This window comes from Delphinus delphis, chromosome 7, assembly GCF_949987515.2.
Source record: "Delphinus delphis chromosome 7, mDelDel1.2, whole genome shotgun sequence".
Lineage (NCBI taxonomy): Eukaryota > Metazoa > Chordata > Mammalia > Artiodactyla > Delphinidae > Delphinus > Delphinus delphis.
The window spans coordinates 37,762,193-37,786,881 of NC_082689.1; the positions used below are offsets into that span (position 1 = coordinate 37,762,193).

Sequence of the window (24,689 nt, forward strand, 5' to 3'; positions counted from 1 at the left end):
TGAAGGGATGGAAAAAGATATTCCATGCAAATAGAAATCAAACAAAGCTGGAATAGCAATACTCATATCAGATAAAATAGACTTTAAAATAAAGAATGTTACAAGAGACAAGGAACGACACTACATAATGATCAAGGGATCAACTTCAGAAGACGATATAACAGTTATAAACATATATGCACCCAACATAGGAGCACCTCAATACATAATGCAACTGCTAACAGCTATAAAAGAGGAAATCGACAGTAACACAGTAATAGTTGGGAACTTTAACACCTCACTTACACCAATGGACAGATCATGCAAACAGGAAATTAATATGGAAACACAAGCTTTAAGTGATACAATACACCAGATTTAACTGATATTTATAGGACATTCCATCCAAAAACAGCAGATTACATTTTCTTGTCAAGTGCACACAGAACATTCTCCAGGACAGATCACATCTTGGGTCACAAATCAAGCCTCGGTAAATTTAAGAAAATTCAAATCATATCAATCATCTTTTCCAACCACAACACTATGAGATTAGAAATCAATTACAGGGAAAAAAACTTAAAAAACTCAATACATGGAGGCTAAACAATACGTTACTAAATAACCAAGAGATCACTGAACAAATCAAAGAGGAAATCAGAAAACAGCTAGAGACAAATTACAACGAAAACACGACGATCCAAAACCTATGGGATGCAGTAAAAGCAGTTCTAAGAGGGAAGTTTATAGCAATACAAGCCTACCTCAAGAAACAAGAAACATCTCAAACAAACAATCTAACCTTACACCTAAAGGAACTAGAGAAAGAAGAACAAACAAAACCCAAAGTTAGTAGAAGGAAAGAAATCACAAAGATCAGAGTAGAAATAAATGAAATAGAAACAAAGAAAACAATAGCAAAGATCAATAAAACTAAAAACTGGTTCCTTGAGATGATAAACAAAATTGATAAACCTTTAGTAAGACTCATCAAGAATAAGAGGGAGAGGACTCAAATCAATAAAATTAGAAATGAAAAAGGACAAGTTACAACAGACACCACAGAAATACAAAGCATCCTAAGAGACTACTACAAGCAACTCTATGCCAATTAAATGGACAACCTGGAAGGAATGGACAAATTTTTAGAAAGGTATAACCTTCTAAGACTGAACCAGGAAGAAACAGAAAATATAAACAGACCAATCACAAGTAATGAAATTGAAACTGTGCTTAAAAATCTTCCAACAAACAAAAGTCCAGGACCAGATGGTTTCACAGTGAACTCTATCAAACATTTAGAGAAGAGCTAACACCCATCCTTCTCAAACTCTTCCAAAAAATTGCAGAGGAAGGAAAACTTTCAAACTCATTCTATGAGGCCATCATCACCCTGATACCAAAACCAGACAAAGACACTACAAAAAAAGAAAATTACAGACCAATATCACTGATGAATATAGATGCAAAAATCCTCAACTAAATACTAGCAAACAGAATCCAACAACACTTAAAAAGGATCATACACCACGAGTGGGATTTATCCCAGGGATGCAAGGATTCTTCAGTATACGCAAATCAATTAGTATGATACACCATGAAAAAAAAACCATATGATCATCTCAATAGATGCAGAAAAAGCTTTTGACAAAATTCAACACCCATTTATGATAAAAACTCTCCAGAAAGTGGGCATAGAGGGAACATACCTCAACATAATAAAGGCCACATATGACAAACCCACAGCAAATGTCATTCTCAATGGTGAAAAACTGAAAGCATTTCCTCTACGATCGGGAACAAGACAAGGATGTCCACTCTTGCCACTATTATTCAACACAGTTTTTGAAGTCCAAGCCATGGCAATCAGAGAATTAAAAGAAATAAAAGGAATACAAGCTGGAAAAGAAGAAGTAAAACTGTCACTGTTTGCTGATCACATGATACTATACATAGAGAATCCTAAAGATGCCACCAGAAAACTACTAGAGCTAATCAATGAATTTGGTAAAGTTGCAGGATACAAAATTAATACACAGAAATCTCTTACATTCCTATATACTAACAATGAAATATCAGAAAGAGAAATTAAGGCAACAATCCCATTCACCATTGCAACAAAAAGAATACAATATGTAGGAATAAAACCTACATAAGGAGGTAAAAGACCTGTACTTAGAAAACTGTAAGACACTGATAAAAGAAATCAAAGATGACACAAACAGACAAAGAGATATACCATGTTCTTGGACTGGAAGAATCAATATTGTGAAAATGACTATACTACCCAAAGCAATCTACAGATTCAATGCAATCCCTATCAAATTACCAATGGATTTTTTTACACAGCTAGAACATAAAATCTTAAAATTTGTATAGAGACACAAAAGACCCCGAATAGCCAAAGTGGTCTTGAGAGAAAAAAACCGAGCTGGATGTATCAGTCTCCGTGACTTCAGACTATACTACAAAGCTACAGTAATCAAGACAATATGATACTGGCACAAAAACAGAAATATAGATCAATGGAACAGGATTGAAAGCCCAGAGATAAACCCACGCACCTATGGTCAACTAATCTATGACAAAGGAGGCAAGGATATACAATAGAGAAAAGACAGCCTCTTCAATAAGTGGTGCTGGGAAAACTGGATGGCTACATGTAAAAGAATGAAATTAGAACACTCCCTAACACCATACACAAAAATAAAATCAAAATGGATTAGAAACCTAAATGTTAAGACCGGACACTATAAAACTCTTAGAGGAAAACATAGGAAGCACACTGACATATATCACAGCAAGATCTTTTTTGATCCACCTCCTAGAGTAATGGAAATAAAAACAAAAACAAATGAGACAAAAAAAAAAAAATGAGACCTAATGAAACTTAAAAGCTTTTGCAAAGCAAAGTATACTACAAACAAGACAAAAAAACAATCCTCAGAAGGGGGAAAAATATTTGCAAATGAATCAATGGACAAAGGATTAATCTCCAAAATATATAAACAGCTCATGCAGTTCAACATTAAAAAAACAAACAACCCAATCAAAAAATGGGCAGAAGACCTAAATAGACATTTCTCCAAACAAGACATGCAGATGGCCAAGAAGCACATGAAAAGCTGCTCAACATCACTAATCATTAGAGAAATACAAATCAAAGCTACAATGAGGTATCACCTCACACCAGTTAGAATGGGCACCATCAGAAAATCTACAAACAACAAATGCTCCAGAGGGTGTGGAGAAAAGAGAACCCTCTTGCACTGCTGGTGGGAATGTAAATTGATACAGCCACTATGGAGAACAGTATGGAGGTTCCTTAAAAAACTAAAAACAGAATTATCATATGATCCAGCAATCCCACTACTGGGCATATACCCAGAGAAAACCATAATTCAAAGACACATGCACCCCAATGTTCATTGCAGCACTATTTACAATAGCCAGGTCATGGAAGGAACCTAAATGCCCATCGACAGACAAACGGATAAAGAAGATATGGTACATATATACAATGGAATATTACTCAGCCATAAAAAGGAATGAAATTCGGTCATTTGTAGAGATGTGGATGGATCTAGAGACTGTCATACAGAGTGAAGTAAATCAGAAAGAGAAAAACAAATGTCGTATATTAACGCATATATGTGGAACCTAGAAAAATGGTACAGATGAACCAGTATGCAGGGCAGAATCAGAGACACAGATGTAGAGAACAAACGTATGGACACCAAGGGGGGAAAGTGGCAGGGGGGTTCATTGTGGTGGGATGAATTGGGAGATTGGGATTGACATATAACACTAATATGTATAAAATAGATAACTAATAAGAATCTGCTGTACAAAAAAATAAATAAAATTAAATTAAAAAAAAAATTAAAGCTAAGGAGAATTCCTAGCCAGCAGACGGCTCTAAAAGAACTGCTAAAGGAAGTTCTTTAGTTAGAAGGAAAAAAAAAAAAATAATACCAGAAAGAAACTTAGACTATCAGGAGCAACAGCAATTATATTAATATCTGGGTATAAATATATATTAGACCATTCTTCTCTTGATCTTTAAAATATGTTTGGCAGATGAAAGCAAAAAATATAATATTGTCTGGTGGGGTCTTCAATGTATGTAGATGTAATATAGATAACTAAAGCATAAAGGAGGAGAGTAAAATGGTTCAAATGATGACAGTATCTACATTTCAATTGAAGCAGTAAAATATTGACTCTAAATAGACTGAAGAGTTAAGCATGAACTTAGTAATCTCTAGAGCAATCATCAAAAAAATTATATGAGATACAATCAAAATTAGAATAAATTTAAAAAAATTAGAATAAATTAAAATAGAATACTAAAAATGCTCAAATAACCCTTAAAAAGGCAGAAAAAGGAAATAGAAAAAAAAGAGGAAACTAAAAACAAGTAATAAAATGGTAATTCTAAATCTAAACATATCTATCAATAACCATATTCACATTAAATGGCCTAAATATACCAGTTAAAAGACAAGGACTGTCAGAAAGAACAAAGAAATATGACCCAACTATACTGTTTATGAGAAACTTACTTCAAATATAATGATATAAGTAGGTTAAAAGTAAAAGGATAAATTTGATAATGACACTGTTTCCTGATAATAAAGGAACTGCATCAGAAAAAAAAAAAAAAGTAAAAGGATGGAAAAAAATATATACCATACAAACACGAATCAAAAGAAAGCTGCAAGGAATGAAAGGTAGTTCAACATTTAAAAAAAAAAATTAACCAATGTAATACACTTCATTAATATACAGAGGAAAAAACACAAGCGTATCAATTAATGCAGAAGTCATCTGACAAAATCCAACACCCTTCACGACAAAAACAGAAAACTAGGTATATGAGAGAACTTCCTCAATATGATGAAGGGCATTTTGAAAAACCCACAGGTATGATGTTACTCATACTCAATGGTGAAAGACTGAAAGGTTTCCCTCTGAAATCAGAAATAAGGGGGCTTTCCTGGTGGCGCAGTGGTCAAGAGTCTGCCTGCCAATGCAGGGGACACAGGTTCGTGCTCTGGTCCGGGAAGATCCCACATGCCGTGGAGCGGCTGGGCCCGTGAGCCATGGCCGCTGAGCCTGCGCGTCTGGAGCCTGTGCTCTGCAACGGGAGAGGCCACAGCAGTGAGAGGCCCGCGTACCACAAAAAAAAAAAAAAAAAAAAATCAGAAATATGGGAATTCCCTGATGGCCCAATGGTTAGGACTCTGTGCTTTCACTGCCAACGGCCTGGGTTCAATCCTTGGTCGGGGAACTAAGATCCTGCAAGCCACACAGCATGGCCCCCCGCCAAAAAAAAATCATAAATGAGACAAGGATGCCTGTTTTCACCACTGCTATTCAATACTGTACTTAAATTCCAGCGAGAACAATTAGACAGTAAATAAATGAATAAAAGGCACAGATGACATGATCCTATATAGAGAAATCCCAAAGAATCCACAGGAAAGCTCATAAAGCAAAGAAATGAATTCAGTGAAGTAGTAGGATACAAGATCAAAATACAAAAATCAGTTGTGTTTCTATACACCTTCAATGAACAATTCAAAAAGAAAATTAAGAAAGGAACTCCTGGGCTTCCCTGGTGGCGAAGTGGTTGAGAATCTGCCTGCCAATGCAGGGGACACGGGTTCGAGCCCTGGTCTGGGAAGATCCCACATGCCACGGAGCAACTGTGCCCGTGAGCCGCAACTACTGAGCCTGCGCGTCTGGAGCCTGTGCTCCGCAACAAGAGAGGCCGCAATAGTGAGAGGCCCACGCACCGCGATGAAGAGTTGTCCCCGCTTGCCACAACTAGAGAAAGCCCTCGCACAGAAACGAAGACCCAACACAGCCAGAAAAATAAATAAATAAACAAATGTGGGGTTTAAAACAAAAAAAGAATTTAAAAAAATTAATCAAAAAAAAAAAAAAAGAAAGGAACTCCTATATATTGATATATCTACATCTAAATATAACTAAATCACCTTGCTGTACACCTGAAACATTGCAAATCAACTCTACTTCAATAAAAAATGATAATAAAAATTAGAAAAAAAAAGAAAGAAACTCCATCTACAACAGTATCTGAAAGAATAAAATACCTAGGAATAAGTTTACATCAGGAGATTAAATACTTGCATACTGAAAACTTCAAAACTTGCATAACCTAAAGCAATCTACAGATTCTGTGCAATCTCTATCAAAATTCCAACAGTCTTTTTTGTAGAAATGGAAAAGCTGATTCTCACATTTATATGTAATTGCAACGGGCACCAAATAGCCAAAATAATCTTGAAAAGAAAACACAAGTTGGGGGCTTCCCTGGTGGCGCAGTGGTTGAGAATCGGCCTGCCAATGCAGGGGACAAGGGTTCAATCCCTGGTCCGGGAAGATCCCAAATGCCGTGGAGCAACTAAGCGCATGCGCCACATCTACTGAGCCTGCACTCTAGAACCAGGAGCCACAACTACCGAAGCCTGCGCACCTAGAGCCCGTGCTCTGCAAGAAGAGAAGCCACTGCAATGAGAAGACTGTGCACTGCAAGGAAGAGTAGCCCCCGCTCACCGCATCTAGAGAAAGCCCAAGCGCAACAACAAAGACCCAACGCAGCCAAAAATAAATAAATTTAAAAGAAAAAAGAAGAAAACATAAGTTGGAGGATACAGACCTACCAATTTCAAGACTTACTACAAAGCTATAGTAGTCGAAATAGTGTGGTACTGGGAATTCGTTGGTGGTTCAGTGGTTAGGACTCTGAGCTTCCACTGCAGGGGGCACGGGTTCAATTCCTGGTTTGGGGAACTAAGATTCCCCCACGCTGTGTGGCCAAAAAACAACAACAAAACAGTGTGGTACTGACATAAGGATACACATATAAACCAATGGAACTGAATAGAGGAACTAGAAATAAACCCTCACATATACAGTGCAATGATTTTTGACAAGGGTACCAAAACCATTCAACGTGGAAAGGTTAGTCATTTTAACCATTTTTAAGTGTACGGTTCTGTGGCTTACTTGCATTCACAATGTTGTGCAACCAAAGAAAAGCCCTGGACCTGACGGCTTCACTGGTGAATTTTACTAAATATTTAAAGAACTAACATCAATCCTTCTCAAACTCTTCCAAAAAATTGAAGAGAAGGGAATACTTCCTAACTCCACTACAGCAGCATTCCTAATACGAAAGCCAGACAAAGATACTCTAAGAAAACTAGAAACCAATATCCCTTATGAACACTGATGCAAAAATCCTAGCAAACCAAATTCGGCAGCAAATTAAAATTATACACCATGACCAAATGGGATTTATTCCTAGAATGCAAGGATGGTTCAACATACAAAAATTGATCAATATAATATACCATGTTAACAGAATGAAGGGAAAAAAAATACACAATTATCTCAATTGGTACAGAAAAAGCATTTGACAAAATTCAACACCTTTTTATGATAAAAACACTCGACAAACCAGAAATAAGAAGAAATTAACTCAACATAATAAAGGCCAAATATGAAAAACCTACAGCAACATCATACTCAACATGGAAGACTGAAAGCTTTCTGTTAAGATCAGGCACAAGATAAGGATGCCTGCTGTTGCCATGTCTATTCAAAATACTACTGCAAATTCCAGCCAGAGCAATTAGGTAAGAAAAAGAAATAAAAGGCATCCAGACTAGAAAAGAAGTAAATTTAGTTGTTTGCGCATGAAAAAATCTCATATGTAGAAAACGCAAAAGATTACACAAAAAAATCGTTAGGACTAGTAAACAAATTCAACGAAGTATCAGGGCAAAACTCTACTTTTAAAGGGAAAAATATGTGCACACTTTTCCTCTTAATTTTTGCCAATTTCCAGGCATAGAGCTCCAGGTTTATATTTCTGTATCCTCCACAAGGCCTATCTCTTTGCTAGCCCATTAAATATTTGCTGATTGAACAATACATTCTTTTTTAAAATAAATTTATTTATTTATTTATTTATGGCTGTGTTGGGTCTTCATTGCTGTGCACGGGCTTCCTCTAGTTGCAGTGAGTGGGGGCTACTCTTTGATGCAGTGCGCAGGCTTCTCATTGCAGTGGCTTCTTGTGTTGTGGGGCAGTGGCTTCTTGTGTTGTGGGGCACTGGCTCTAGGCATGTGGACTTCAGTAGTTGTGGCTTGCGGGCTGTACAGTGCAGGCTCAGCAGTTGTGGCGCACAGGCTTAGTTGCTCTGCGGCATGTGGGATCTTCCCAGACCAGGACTTGAACCCTTGTCCCCTGCATTGGCAGGCAGATTCTTAACCACTGTGCCACCAGGGAAGCCCTAATATGCCATCTTAAAATGAGGTTTGATAAAAGTTTCAAACAGGTATCCCATTAATTCCATGGATTCTGGTTTGTGCTAAAAGTTACAGGAATATTTAACTATGCCAAAAGAAATAAAATGCTTAGGTTATTAGAGTTGCAAAAGTAGCTATTGTTATTACCTGCTGAACAGCTAGTGTACTGTCCATTTCATCAAAGGATTCATCAGGCCAATTATAGAAATCCTATAAAAAAAATTTCATGATTAAAGCACGTACAAAGTTACAAAGAAGATGCAATACTATTATGATTAATTTCAATTCTTAATAAAGATCCGAAGTTATACCAGAGAAGAAAAGCCCTCATACGGTAAACAATGTGATTATTAGTGAATAAGTTAAAGGAATTTTATTCAATGTTTTAAATGAACACCAAGATTTTATTTAATTGAACTATAAGCTACACTTTTTTCAGTCACAAATCCCTCAAATATGGCTCCCATAAACCTCTCATGTATTACTTAATTGATAAGCCTATCACTTTTTTGTTTGATAGTTAAATATTTTTCTAAATGTTATATTGAAAAAAAACAATCTCCAGGCAGTAAAAAACTGAATCAGTTTTTACCCAAAGAGAATAGCTAGAGTTAGTAGTAGTTACTACTCCATAAATATTATTTAAGACAGATATTATAAATTATAATTCCAATTCCAAATGGTGTTTTAAATTTCTAAATCAAAATATGAGCTCCATCAAAAAGCAGTCATCTAAACAGAACAACCTTCTCTTAAGGGGAGTATTTCTGTGGATCACTTTGCACTGGTTCTGAATTTCTCTATAGATAGTTCAGTTCATAGACATTCCCCTAAGTGGTTAAGAACCTTTCCATTTGACTGCTGAAATATATCCCTTGTAGGTGCGCATTGTCCAACGCATTGTAGGTACTCAATAAATGTCTGAGAAAAGGTAGTAGTAAACCAACAATCCATAACCCTGTATCGATCAACATGGATTAAGTCTCCAAAGGCCATGAGCAAAAATTGGAGCAAGCTGCAGAATACAGTGCATGATACCACATAAATAAAAGTTTAAGAAAGTGCAAAACATACTTATGAATATAATGCATATATAATAAAAGTATAAAGGAAAAAAAAGGAATGATAATCACCATTACTGGCTGGGAGTGGGCAGAAGACAGAATATCACAATACAGAGGGATTTAACTATATTAGTAATGTCCTAGTTCTTAGAGTAGGTGATGGGTATGGTACACCTTTTTAAGTGTCTTAAGCATTTCGTATCTTTTTTTAAATAGTTGCCTTATCTGAATGAAAATGAACTTTATTTTAAAATGTCAAGAAATAAAAACAACTTTCTGGAAATTGTTCTAGGATGTCTTTTCCTAGACATCATCTACATATCACCAGAAAGTAGTTTTTAAATTCTTCCTTTCTGATTTGTAGTGAAAACTGTTTCTATCAATACGTTTTGCCTATTCTTTCGTTTAAAAAAAAAGAAAAGATAGTTTGTAGAATATTTTGTTTTTAAAATATTAGAAAACACATATAGTGGTACACAGAAAAGATGTAAAAAAGTTAATTGGAAATTAAATGCTTTGCCTCATCATAACTGTGATATACTTTAAACACTTAAAAGAGGAGCCAAGGGACTTCCCTGGTGGCACACTGGTTAAGACTCCACGCTTCCAGTGCAGGGGGCCTGGGTTCAATCCCTGGTCAGGGAACTAGATCCCACATGCATGCCGTAACTAAGAATTCACATGCCACAACTAAGGAGCCAGCGAGCCGCAACTAAGGAGCTTGCCTGCCACAACTAACACCTGGCACAACCAAATAAATAAATAAATATTCTAAAAAAACCCCAAAAAACAGGAGACAAAAATCCAGCCTAATGAACATTCTCATCTAATTCAGTTAAACGTTTACTGAAAACCAACTTTGTGCTTATAACCCAATCTAACCAATTAAAAAAAAAAAGGAGGAAGATACTCTACCTACTCTATTATAGTTCTAAATAAATCATTTTAGAATAGACCCCTTTCACTGAAGGAAATCAGTGTGATAGACAAGGGATATGACAGAATGCTGCTTAAATAGTCCTTTTTTTAAAAAATCTTAACCTTTTCTAATACATTTTATTTAACAACCTTGATCTATGACCATCTGGAAAAAAGCAAAGGTGTTTTCTTATAGGTGACTTACTCATAACAACACAGCAAACAGGTGTGTTACAATATTGAGTTAAAATCTATGATTCTCTAACCTTTCAAAATTAAGAACTTTTGAATAAGTAAAAATGGATGATTCTCAGAATGTGAGTACAAAAGTCCATTTCTGAATTTAAAAACATAAAAGTTGATCACTTAAAAGAATCAGAAATAATGCTGCCACAGAAAAAGAATTAAAGGTATCTGAGAAAAGATCATTTATAAAGAAAGAAAGTTTAGAAACAGTAAAAGCATAAATAATATATAAATTCCATGTAGTATGACCACAAAACTGCCAGTAGAACTGACACATGTGACTTTATAAAAAAAGGCTTCCCAACTAAACTCTAAAATTCAGTACTAGAAGCAACTTGTTAAAAAGAAAAGGTCACTAATGAACTAAGAATCGAATCTGGAGACTGGGCAACCTTGAGCAAATGCAGTCTAATCTCTGGGCTTCAGTTTCCTTTTCCGTAACATGCATCTAGGAAGCTGTCTGGATCTAAAAGTTCCCTTTGAAAGAACTCCCCTTCCAAAATTCTGTGCAAGATATTAAAATGTATTCTCTAGCATACTGTCATAGCTCTACGGTTGTTTCTGGTTTCCTCCCCCTCCGTCTCTTTTTCTTTAAAATTACATTTTTAACACATCTCTTCCGATTTTGGAGTCTGTACTCAATCGCAAGGCATTTTACCTGGCAGATTAATCAGATGAGGTCTACTTGATTTTTTTAAGAATGTGAAGCATCCCGTCTTTGGCAAATCGCAAGAATCAATAGTGAAATAAGCACCAATTCACCCCAAGTACTACCCTACTAAAAGGTGATAAAATTATAATAAGTTCATTCCCTATGCTTCACATATAGTAACAAGGAAATTCACAAGGAATGGCATCTAACAAGTCCCAGCCTGATGATGAAAACTTGCTGGACCAGAGAACAGCTACGGAAAGAAGTGGTCAATGGCAAACAGCAGGAGGAGGAGGATAAAGTAAATTATCGACTCCCGGATCCGGCTAGACAAGCTGGATGGCAGAAGTCGGGCACGTCACAGGCCAGGTAGGAAATGGAAACCAGGACGAGGTAGGCTGTTGTTTACCCCTCCCACCCTGGCAGCCCCGACCCTCACGGAACCCCGGGGGTCTCCACCCGGCCGGCCGCGCCCCTCCCCGAAGCTGGTCACTGGGGATCAGGGGAGAAGCGAGGACAAGTAGTCACTGCTGACAAGCTCCCAGTCCCGGGCCTCGGTGGCCCCCAGGCGCCCCTCACGCCCACCGTCCAATCGGAGCTCCGCAGGCCTCGCGGGCCGCCGCCGCCTCAGCCAAACCGAGGGGCTGAGGCTCCGGAAGAGCAGGCCGGGCACCAGTGCCCCTGCCCGCCCGCCTGTCGCCGCGGCCCAACCTCCTCGCAGAAGCATCCACCTTCCAGGTGCGGCGCAGCTCGGCACCAAAAGTCCCCTCTCCCCTCCACCAGAGGTGCAGAGATAGTACCTGGGCCTTGGTGCCCGGCCTGTTCCGCCTCAGCACTGCCGTCCCCTCCGCCATGACCATAGTGCCAGAGTCTGGGCGGCTGGAGTCGGTACCCGGATGTAGGGGACGGCTGCCTGCGCGGGGGGCGGGGCGGAGCGGCGCTCTAGGTCCGGGAGAGGGGGAGGGGCGACGGCTGACGGCACAGCCGCAGCCTGCGCGGGGCAGGTTGGGAGGAACCCGAGGAGGCCGGGAAAGGACCGGCGGGCGGAGGGAGGGGCACTGGAGAAGGAATATCCGACGACTCAATGGCGGCAATGTGGCGGGAGGCAAAGACCACGCCGCGGAGGCCGGGAGTGGCTGCGAGGGAATTCGCAGGCCAACGCAGAGAGCCGCTGCGGGAATGCGCAAGTTCGGCGTAACGCGTTGGTGCATCTTCTTGGGCTTAACTTTAACGTTGGTTAACGTTGGAAAGACAGAGTTTGCACGATGGCGACCGTTTCAGTAAACTCTTGTGCGAGCAAATACCTAGAGAAGCGTAATTCTGTCCCGAAATCTGCCTAGGCGTGCAAAGTGGGAAACAGGCCAGCAGTCTGGGAGAATTCCACAGACCCGGCATGAAATCGACCCAATTTCAAATCAGACTCGGGCTTAAGAGTGTGAAATGATATTTCCGCTATCCACTAACTTCAAAACCAAGGGCTTTTCAGTATCAAGTTTGTTTGTGTTGATAAGAGACCCAGATGCCAATTATCTGAGATAGAGTGGACATCTGGTATTGTGTGTCAAGCAAACAAAATTAGCTTGTAAATTTTGCAAGTCAGAAGCAGGAGGAGAAAATGAATGCCCCTTGATAGACAGTGGGAGTTGTGCATCTTACAGGATTTCAGATTTTCTTTGTTGCAAGTTTTAAGTGTTCTCTTAAGTCATGAAATCACAGTAGCATTGGCAAACTTTTTTTTTGTTCCTGCTTGGAAACCTTAAATCTTTGATTTGGGATGAGGGAGGCTATAGGTTACCAGATGCGAAGATAGTTAAAAGAGTAAACAGTGTATATACAGTAGGGTGATTTCCAAGAGAGGAAAACATCAGGTATCCCATCAAGTACACATAAAGGTGTATTGAGAATGCTGAGAGATGTAGCAGAGGCTCCAAAGATGGAAGGGAGGAGTGGAGGACAGGTTGGTTAAAATGAGTGAGTGCAAAGCTGAATAACTCATGACTTGGAATTTTGTTCAAAAGCATTTAACAACGAGAAGTCTGTTTGCCTTTAAGTAAGATTCTTTCTATCAGGAAGATGTAGAGACTGGTAACTTTTTTTTTTTTTTTTTGGCCTGCGTTTGGTCTTCATTGCTGTGCGCGGGCTTTCTCTAGTTGCAGCGAGCAGAGGCTACTCTTTGTTGTGGTGCGCTGGCTTCTCACTGCAGTGGCTTTTCTTGTTGCGGAGCACAGGCTCCGGGTGCGCGGGCTTAAGTAGTTGTGGCACCCGGGCTCAGTATTTGTGGCTCGCAGGCTCTAGAGCGCAGGCTCAGTAGTTGTGGTGCACGGGCTTAGTTGCTCCGCGGCATGTGGGATCTTCCCGGACCAGGGCTTGAACCCGTGTCCCCAGCATTGGCAGGAGGATTCTTTTTTTGTTTGTTTGTTTTGGGGTACGCGGGCCTCTCCCTGCTGCGGCCTCTCCCACTGCGGAGCACAGGCTCCGGACGCGCAGGCTCAGTGGCCATGGCTCACGGGCCCAGCCGCACCGGGGCACGAACCAGTTCCCCCCTGCATCGGCAGGCGGACTCTCAACCACTGCGCCACCAGGGAAGCTCAGGAGGATTCTTAACCACTGCGCCACCAGGGAAGCCCCAAGACTGGTAACTTTTCAAGAGCAAGGACAATTCCATCACTACCTCATAGACAGCAAAAAATTTATTCATTCAACGAGTATTTATTAAGCCCCAGTACGTGTTTGGCACTGAGGTAAAAGTATGAAAAGGCGGCATCCTTAACCATAAGTTGCCTAGAGTCTAGCAATGGAGACAGCCGTGCAAATCACCAATTCTCTTACTAAATATAGTGAGGATCTAAGACAAGCGGCACCTAAATACTGCCTCCCTAAGAGAGATAAGGGTGGGTCTGTAGAGAGCAGAGTCTTAGGTCTGGACAACCTCGCCTCATTTACTCCAAGGATTCAGTTAACATTTCCCAGATTGTGTGGTAGTCCCCGAGCTGTAAATATCAGTGACCTATAGTTGAAGGGGCTCATCTTAATGTTCTCTTAAGTCCAGATTTAATAATACTTAAGTAATACTGTTTCAGCCCATCTGAAAAGAACAAAAGAAAAAGTGAATAAGTAGATGTTAAATTAAGGAACAAAATACGTATTCATCTCTTTGAAAAGTCTAATCAAGTTACATTGTGATGTCAATTCTGGCCTTGTTCACAGGAAGAACCTTTTTCTTTAAGGCTGAAATGTTTCTAGCTCATAACCTTCACATTTTAATTCCTCTATCAGTCTGCAGATTATGACCTCCAAGCAAAAAGTTTTATAACCATGATTAATTTAGGGGATGGGGGAAGAAGAAGAAGAAAAAAAAGCATGATCAGTACCATAACAGTTACATGTAATAATGGGTTACTTGAATATTTTGGTTAAAGAAGGAGTAGTCTTTTTAAAGGCAATATGGACAAATGAAAATAACTTTAGACTGAGATTCAAGAAATCTAAATTCTCTTGCTTGTTGACTGTAAGACTTTGAAAAATATCAAATAAAAGGGTTGGGTTTTTTCTTTTTTTTTTTTTTTTGGTAATGAAACTAGTGCACAGCAGTTCTTTCCTTCTGCCTCATAGAGTATGAAAGTATAAAAGTAAATACTCCTGGAAGTCTCTTAAAGTTTTAGAAGAAAATATTTTGTAAATCCAAAGAATCATAAGTAATTTCAAAACCATCTATCCAATACGAAATTCTCTTTGGGGAATTTTAAAATCCAAGTAAAATAGTGAGTGCCCATTGTGTGTAAGGCACTGAGCAAGTGCTAAGAAACATGAATAAGATGTATAATCTATCCTCAAAAAGCTTAAAAATGAATGGGAAAGGAGGATATGTAAATTACTATACTACAAAGCAATATGTCTTAAGTGGTAAGCAGCCCCTAATGGTTGCCTACTTGCTATCCGTACCCGTTCACTCATGTTCTTTGCAAACAGACTTTGATCTTGCTCAGTATCCATCTCTCCGAATTTGAGCAGAGAAAGGTAAACCCATCTCTAGCTGCGGGATAAATCCTCATTGGACTAAGCCAATGTTTAGTTAAAGGGTGAGCATGTGACTCCATTTTAGCCTGAAGAGATATGAAAAGATATCTGATGGAGCATTTTAGGGAAGGGTTTTCTTAATCTTGACGAGATAATAAAAGAGATGGTCCCTTTTTTCTGCCAGTGAACCTTGTTAAGTCTGAGGCTGCATCAACCGTCTTGGCTTGAAGGAAGCCAGCCTAAGAGCAAAGCTGATGCAGTGAATGATGCATGAAGTAGTTGAAATGTGCTATAAAGTAACATTTATCTGTGGAGTTGCAGGAGATTTCATTGTGGACCAAGTAAAGGTGAAGCAGCAGTGAAGTATGGAGATGTATGTTCATAGCTGAACAAATTAGTTGTATATGTAGCTTTATACATTTTCAATGTATTATTTGAAAATTAATTTCTCTTTATAAAAATCGTTATAGACAAAATTTTTTTAATTTATAAAGTTCAAGCTTAGACAACTTTGACTACAAATGAGTGAGAGACTGAACTCCCACTGCACTTCATTTTTCTCTCTAGAATATTTGACCAATTAGTGATTGTGGTAGCCAGATGCCAAGATGGCCCCCAGTGATTATTATCTCTTGGTATTTACACCTTTGTGTGGTTCTCTCTCACGCTGAATAGGGCTGACCTATTTAACCAATAGATTCTGTGAAAATGATGTTGTGTGGCTCCTGATGTTAGGTGATAAAAGACATTGTGCCTTGCTCTCTTAGCTCACCTGCCCTGGGTGAGAAAGCTGTCATGTGTGAGGACCCTCAAGTAGCCTATGAGGGATCTGCATGGTGTGGAACTGAAGCTCCCACCAAAAGCAAGCATCGACTTGCCAGTATAAGTGACCATCTTGGAAGTATAACTTCCAGCTCCAGTCAAACCTTTGGATGATGGCAGCCTCATGAAAGACCCAAACTAGGACCACCCAAATAAGCTGCTTCCAAATTTCTGACATACAGATACTGTGTGAGATGTTCATTGTTGTTTTAAGCCACTAAGTTTGGGGTGATTTGTTATGCAGCAATAGATATCTAATACAGTAGTTCCTGAATTTTCAGGAAGATGTGATCAGAAGAGACAAGTCACAACAGACTGTTATCATTTCCTCTTTTTAACAGGGGAACTCATGTCTTTCATGAAGTTAATGGCATTTTCTACCTTTCTTTTCTTTTTTTTTCTTAATACTTACTTATGCATTTATTTGGCTGCACTGGGTCTTAGTTGCTGTGTGCAGGATCTTTAGTTGCAGCATGCGAACTCTTAGTTGTGGCATGTGGGATCTAGTCCCCTGACCAGGGATCGAACCTGGACCCCTGCATTGGTAGCACGGAGTCTTAGCCACTGGACCACCAGGGAAGTCCCTACCTTTATTTTCTAGATGACAGCAATCTCTATCTAAAATTATGCTATTACTTTAGTTGTTTACTTCTGCCTCCCCCATTTTATTCATCCCTGTATCTCCAGTGCCTAAGACAGTGCCTGACACATGTTCAAAAAACAATGAATTACTTAAAAATACTATAATAAACTGACCTTTTGAAATGACAAGCCAGATAAGTGAGTACCCATTGATGTTTTTTCCAAGTCAAGTCTGCAGGCTAAATGAGACTGAAAGAGCATTTTGTAAGAGTTTGGCTAAATTTTAACATGTCTTAAAGAACTAGGCTTAATCTGTAAGAAGAAAGAGGGTTTGGATCCATTCCTTATCTCTTATAACAGGAAAATCTCCATAGAAGCCAAGATTGAAAAAAAAAACACCCATAAACTATAAAACAAAAAACTATAAAAATACCTAAAGAAACCAATGCAAGAGACTTATATCGGAGAAGACTTTTCAGAGTTTGAAATAATAACCAGAAGCTATAATGGAAAACATTTATTCAACTATACCAAAATGACTTCCTGCAAATTCAAAGCATAAACAAAATCAAAGCCAAATTGATAAACTGGAGGAAAAAAAATTTGTCACAAAGAAACAATTCCCCTGATAGATAAAGATATCAAATCATAAAAGGCCAGTCACCCAGTAGAAAAATGAGCAGAAGATATTAACCGTCAATAGGGACTGTCAGTTAACAGTAAAGGAAATAGAGATGGCTCTTAAACACATGAGATCCTCACCATCATTCATAATGATAAATTAAAATTATCAGTTTGGCAAAACATAAACTTTATAACATCCTGTATTATTGAGAGTGGGGAGAAATCAGCAGTCTCATACATTGCTGGTAGGACTATTAGTTGATAGAACTTCTGTGAAGGGCAACTTGAAGGGGTGTGTGTGTGTGTGTGTGTGTGTGTGTACATATATATGATTAAAGTCCACATACCCTTTGACATAGCAATTACATGCCTAGCAATTTATCTTACAGATATGAAATTTATGCAGAAATTTTATTTTTTGCAGAACTGTTTCTAATAGCATAAGTTTAGAATTTAAATATCCATCAATAGGAAATGCTTAAATAAATTTTGGTCCATCCAAATAATGAAATATCATATAGCTATAAAGTAAATGAAACTTTTATGTACTTTATAGACCAAAGACAAATTGTTAATACAGAAAAAAACAAGGTGCCAAATGGTGTGTATGGAATATTTTATTTTTCAAAAGGAAAATGAATGTATATGTATATATATTTCATATGCACAAGATACATATGTTTATACACACACATATACATATGTATACATAAAACACCCCTGACAGGAAGAATATAAACTGTAACACTAGTGCTTCCAGGAATGGAACTTTGTGGCTAGGGCACAGGGATGGGAAGGACTCTTACACGCATATTATCTAGTTTAAAAAAAATTAAGGGAAAAAAAATAACAGGCTTGGGCTTCCCTGGTGGCGCAGTGGTTGAGAGTCCGCGTGCTGATGCAGGGGACACGGGTTCGTGCCCCGGTCCGGGAAGATCCCACGTGCCGCGGAGTGGCTGGGCCCGTGGGCCATGGCCGCTGAGCCTGCGCGTCCGGAGCCTGTGCTCCGCAACGGGAGAGGCCACAACAGTGACAGGCCCGCGTACCGCAAAAAACAAAACAAAAACAAAACAAAAAATAACAGGCTTGACTCAAAATGTTAAGGGACATCTTGTGCCCTCCTTTTACAGTTAATTCTTAAACTAAGAGGGGTTAGATGATTTGTCAAATGTCACTTAACTAGTATGTAAGTAACACGGGATCCAGAGCCTAGGTTTTAATGAGCTCTCTCATACAGATTGCTTAAGGGTAAAGAAAACATTTAAATAGTCTTCACATAAATAAATAAAAAGCTCAAAACTCCATTTCTGTGTGGGTGCAGAGAAAACAGCAATTAGCTTTCTGGATGAGGCATGTCTTAGTATCATGCTGGAGAACAATCTGGCAGTCCTTGCTGAGAAGCTTAAAAATGCTCACAGCTAGGTAAGTATTGTTGAGAGTAAATTGCTGTATCAGATATCAAACTTAAATATAACAGTTTATATTTATATTGAAAACACTGTGATGGAAAAGAGAGATCAATGAAACAGACTATCAAATCCAGGAATATGTTTATTTAAAAGTTTAATGTATGATAAAGGTCACATTTCAAATTTGGGGGCAGGGGAGTGGTGGTGGGGAAGAATGGATAATGCAATAAAGTTGAGACAAGATAATCATTGGTTAAAAAAAAAGTCAGACACATATACTATACACTAAAATTATGGATCAATTAATTACTTACATTTCCAAAAGAAAAATGTACTAGAAGAATGAGATTTGACTAGCTAGAAACAAAACTGCACATCAAATTAGGAAACAAATGTGACAAGTTCACACCTCTATTATATAAAACCTTATGATCCATGTTGGTGGGAAAGCGGAATGGTGTGGCCACTATGGGAAACGGTGTAGAGGATCCTCAAAAAGTTAAAAATAGAACTACCCTACTTCTATTCAGGAATCCCACTTCTGAGTATTTATCTAAAAGAACTGAAATCAGAATCTCAAAGAGATATTAGCACTTCCATGTTAACTGTAGCACTATTTACAACAGCCAAGATGTGGAAGCCTAAATGTTCATCTGCTGGATGAATGAATAGAGAAAATGTAGTATACACATATATTGGAATACTATTCAGCCTTAAAGAAGAAGGCAATTCTGCAACATTTGACAACATGGAATGAACCTTGAGGACATTAAGCTAAGTCAAATAAGCCAATCATAGAAGGACAAAATACTGCATTCCACTTACATGAAGTATCTAAAATAGTCAAACTCATATAAGCAGAGAGTAGAATGGTGGTTGCCAGGGACTAGGGGGCGGGGAAAATGGGGAGTTGCTAATCAACAGGCATAAAGTTTCAGTTAAGTAAGATGCAAAAGTTCTAGAGATCGACTGTACAACATTGTGCCTATAGTTAACAATATTATGATGTACACTTAAAAATCTGTTAAGAAGGTATATCTCATGCTAAGTGTTCTTACCACAATAAAAATGAAGAAAAACTTTGTAATCCCGATTTTTAAAAATAAGAAGTTTTTGTAAAGCATACAGTTTCTGGAGCAATAGAGGAAAAAAATCATAATCTTGATAATGGTAATACTTTCACAACAGAATACCTCCCTGGTAACTTTAATTTTATTCTCAATTTTTCATTTGTTTTTGTATAGAATTGTGGAAGGCAGACTTTGAAGTCAGACAAACCTGAGTTCAATTCCAGCCTATGACTTAAAATATATTTCACCTTGAGCAAGTTACTCTACCTCTCTCTGCATCCTTCACCTATGAGGCAAAGAACATCTGCCTCACAGAGTTGCTATGATTACACAGGTAAGCAAGATTATATGTTAAGTGCCTAGAACAGTGCCTGGCAAGAGGTAAAAAATGGTAATGTTATGAAAACTCCAGTCAGAATTTTACCTACTTTACCGTTCTCCTTACAATTGATATTTTCCTGTTGAACAAAAGGTAAATGACAGCATGCTTTTTTTTTTTTTAATTTGTTTTTGGCTGCGTTGGGTCTTCATTGCTGCGCCCAGGCTTTCTCTGGTTGTGGCGAGTGGGGGTTGCTCTTCATTGCAGTGTGTGGGATTCTCATTGCGGTGGCTTCTCTTGTTGCGGAGCATGGGCTCTAGGCATGCGGGCTTTGGTAGTTGTGGCACATGGGCTCAGTAGTTGTGGCACGCAGCCTCTAGAGCGCAGGCTCAGTAGTTGTGGCGCACGGGCTTAGTTGCTCCACGGCATGTGGGATCTTCCCGGACCAGGGATCTAACCCGTGTTCCCTGCATTGGCAGGTGGATTCTTAACCACTGAGCCACCAGGGAAGTCCCAACATGCTTTTCTAAAACACATGGGTCCACGTCCCCAATACCCATATTTTTGGCCCAAATTTCTCATGCCAAAATCCTTTTCCCTATTAATTCCCAATATAATCTCACAAAGTTATTTCTTTAGCAGTTCTGCTAGACGAGGACAATTTCCGTGGTACAAAAAGAATTTTCCCGTCCTTCTGGTTTAGTAGGTTATGGAAGGAGCCCTGAAAATTTAAGTATAGCAGGTAACTCGAAGGATGAACCAAGGTTTGGAAACTCATCTTAGATCTCAAAACTTATTTGCTTGGGTCTTGGGGAAAAAAATCAGTAATAATGGGGAAGCCATAGCCTTTGACTGGATTCCTAATTGCAATTTACCAGCTACATGGCCTTGAACAAGTTTCCTCTTCCCCTCTGTCAGTTTTCTCATTGGTAAATCAGAGGGAAATATGTGCTTACAAGGTTATGACCTCCAAAGCCTATTAGCTGTGCCTGGGGCACAGCAGGAAATTGATGAGCCACTTGGGTTCTGTAAAAATAGATTCTTTTTATTTGTTTATTTATGGCTGCGTTGAGTCTTCATTGCTTCACATGGGCTCTTCTCTGGTTGTGGTGAGCCGGGGCTACTCTTCGTTGTGGTGCGTGGGCTTCTCATTGCAGTGGCTTCTCATTGTGGAGCATGGACTCTAGGCGCGCGGGCTTCGGTAATTATGGCACGCAGGCTCAGTAGTTGTGGTGCACAGGCTTAGTTGCTCCGTGGCATGTGGGATCTTCCTAGACCAGGGCTCGAACCTGTGTCCCCTACACTGGCAGGTGGATTCTTTTTTTTTTTAACTTTTTTAAAATTTATTTTTTTTAAAAATAATTTTTAAAATTTATTTTTTTTAAAATTTATTTTTTACACAGGTTATCTATTTTATACATATTAGTGTACATATGTCAATCCCAATCTCCCAATTCATCCCATTGCCCACCCCCACTTTCCCCCCTTGGTGTCCATACATTTGTTCTCTACATCTGCGTCTCTATTTCTGCTTTGCAGACCGGTTCATCTGTACCATTTTTCTAGATTCCACATATATGCGTTAATACACGGTATTTGGTTTTGAATTATTTCACTCTGTATGACAGTCTCTAGGTCCACCACGTCTCAACAAATGACCCAATTTTGTTCCTTTTTATGGCTAATATTCTATTGTATATACATACCACATCTTCTTTATCCATTTGTCTGTCGATGGGCATTTAGGTTGCTTCCATGACCTGGCTATTGTAAATAGTGCTGCAATGAACATTGGGGTGCATGTGTCTTTTTTGAATTATGGTTTTCTCTGGGTATATGCCCAGTAGTGGGATTGCTGGGTCATATGGTAACTGTATTTTTAGTTTTTAAGGAAAGTAGGCGGATTCTTAACCACTGTGCCACCAGGAAAGACCAAGAGTTTCTAATCTTTTTACCCAAATATGACAAAAGCCTTATATACCAAATGGCACTAACGCATACATTAATGTAAATACACATACGTAATATTTTACTGATGGGGACGTGATCAAAAGTTGAGACCATTATTCCATGTCACTTAAAACTTCATCTAGACTTTGATTACACAAGAAAAACATGCAACACAACTTTTAAAAGACATGATCATAGACTAGTTTATAAGCAACCAAAACTAGGCAACAAATTTGACTGCAAGGCCGAAAGAGCTGGTAGCTGAGAGGCAGACATGTTTAGGGGTTGGTAATCAACTTTGTTGTAGGATTGTTTGGGTTCAAATCTTAATTCTCCCTGGCTGCTATAGCTAAATCAAGCTATTTATCCAGTTCTGTCAGTTTCCCATTTGTTAAACTCAATAAATTGTATACTAGATACTTACCAATTGCCAGACACTTTTAGATAACCCCTCCCCTTTTCCATAGTCATTATCACCAGGACTAAAACGTGTATTAAGTACTTAGGATTGGCTGACAAAGTAGCAGAGGCCATAAAGGATGAAGTTTTAGACAGCATCTGAATGTGGACTACCTATGTCCAAATACTGGCTTTGCCACTTCCTACAGTGTCCCTGGTTATTACTTAACCCCTCTGTGCCCCACCTTACTTATCTGCAAGACACGAACAGTACCTGGCTCATATTCTGTTAAAAGATTAAACCATCCGCTATATGAAAGTACCTACAATGGAGGCCAGTACCTGGAAAATGCTTAAGAGTTAGCTATGGGGACTTCCCCTGTGGTGCAGTGGTTAAGAATCTGCCTGCCAGTGCAGGGGACATGAGTTTGAGCCCTGGTCCGGGAAGATCCCACATGCGGCAGAGCAAGTAAGCCCGTGTGCCTAGAGCCCGTGCTCCACAAGAGAAGCCACCACAAGGAGTAGCCCGCTCACCTCAACTAGAGAAAAGCCCGCACGCAGCAATGAAGAACCAATGCAGCCAAAGACAAAATAATTAAAACAAACAAAAAAAGGAGGCCATGGCCGCGGAGCCTGCGCGTCCGTAGCCTGTGCTCCGTGACGGTAGAGGCCGCAGCGATGAGAGGCCCGCGTGCCGAAGGAAAAAAAAAAAAGTTAGCTATGCCTGGCATATAGAAGGCACCCAGCCAGTGTGAGCTATTATACCCTACCTTCGAATTTTTGCTAAGTAAATTATGTAGTAGTGTTGTTTTAAAAACTGGAAGTGTTAAGTTTTTCAAAATATAACTTAAGAAATAAGACATATGAGACTAGATTTCATAAACAAACTACACTGAAATGTTTGATATAAATGAGGTCAGAATGTTGCTATTTGTCTTTACCTTCTTAAAATGTTAAGTAAGTGTAAATCTATGGCTTTCTATCAGCATCAACTATATATGTAAAAAGCCAGCTTGAAAACTGAAAACCTGTTTCCCTGAATTCTCTGCAGGTTATTTCTAAAAAAAAAAAAAGAGGCCCCATAAACTAAAAACCATCTTTAAATCACTAAATAAAGATAAACCATTCATTTATATACTTTTATTTGGGAATGTTTAAATCAATACAGAGAAACTAAATTTCAGAGACACTGAATATCATTAGTTTGGATATCATTACTTTATTATAAAAGAAACACGGGAATTATTTACATGATGAAAGATTTCAGAACTTCAGTGGCAGCTTCACGTGATGCCATTTCAATAGTGACTTATTTTAGTCGACGTATTTTCCAAGAATGTCACCATCTCTAAATAAGAAATAATCCTGCAAACAGAGAAACGGTTAGTTAGGAAAACTAACAGCAAATACTTAGCCTCTCCTTAATAATATGAAGTTTACACACCTTGTCATCTAGAACTACTTTGGTGCCTCCATATTCTGGGAGAAGAACTTTATCTCCAACTTTCACACTAACTGGTTGAATCTCTCCACCCTTAAGAAAATAAAGATGTTGATTAGTAAAGACATCTAGTTGACCAAATATTTACACTTTTATTAATCAACTGTGCTCATTCAAATCAAATGTTAAAAAAGGACTTTGTGGCCAAATGATATAATTTATACAACCATAGTTCTTCACTCAAACATATCACTGTAGAGTTACACTTTGAAATAATGCACATGCAGTAGCTTAAACTAAAACCTGATTTCAGTGTAAAGGTTCAAAGAGTTATACTGGAAAAACTAACTGTAAGCTTTTTGATCGTTAAATATTAACATAACCTCTCAAGTATACGAAGTAAACCAGTTTTTAAAACTACATGTACAATGGTCATGTTTAACTTCTTTCAACACACAAAAACTTGAGTCTTCTTTCTGACTTTGGAACATACACTTCTTTTGAGATTCAACTTCTGTTCCTCCAAAGCAGATTTGGGGAGAGGGATTGAGGCAGAGTGCCCAAAGCCTTCCTATTCCTAACTACAGGATAGCTCCTTGCTAGACCTTTCTTAGAGGCAACTGGAACAATGCAATTAACATATTTGACCCCCAAGGGCATTTATTGCGTATTCTAGTTGACACTTTCAGAGGTCTGAGGTCTAACCCTTAATTGGAGAATGACTACAATAGCCCAGCCAGCTCCTTTTATATGCTAACCAAGGCCGAAGGTGATTAAAAGGATTATGGCAATTTCAGTGTTAGAGGTTAGACCAAGAGTTCAAATTTATGCCGTCTGATTTTAATACTGTGG

General features: G+C 38.7%; 1 protein-coding gene across 2 annotated transcripts in view; it reads right to left on the reverse strand.

Moving 5' to 3' along the window:
• LOC132428465 (MOB-like protein phocein) overlaps positions 1-24,689 on the reverse strand; it is a 39,894-nt gene that overhangs the window by 13,926 nt on the left and 1,279 nt on the right. The window contains exons 1-2 of one of the 2 annotated variants that reach the window (XM_060016364.1): positions 12,005-12,110; positions 8,472-8,534 (exon numbers count right to left, since the gene is read on the reverse strand). In XM_060016364.1, coding sequence (XP_059872347.1) covers positions 8,472-8,534; positions 12,005-12,064 — 123 coding nt within the window. In that variant the 5' untranslated portion in view covers positions 12,065-12,110. Of the gene's footprint in view, positions 1-8,471; positions 8,535-12,004; positions 12,111-24,689 lie in introns of those variants that run through there. The other variant, XM_060016366.1, reaches the window with a different exon arrangement.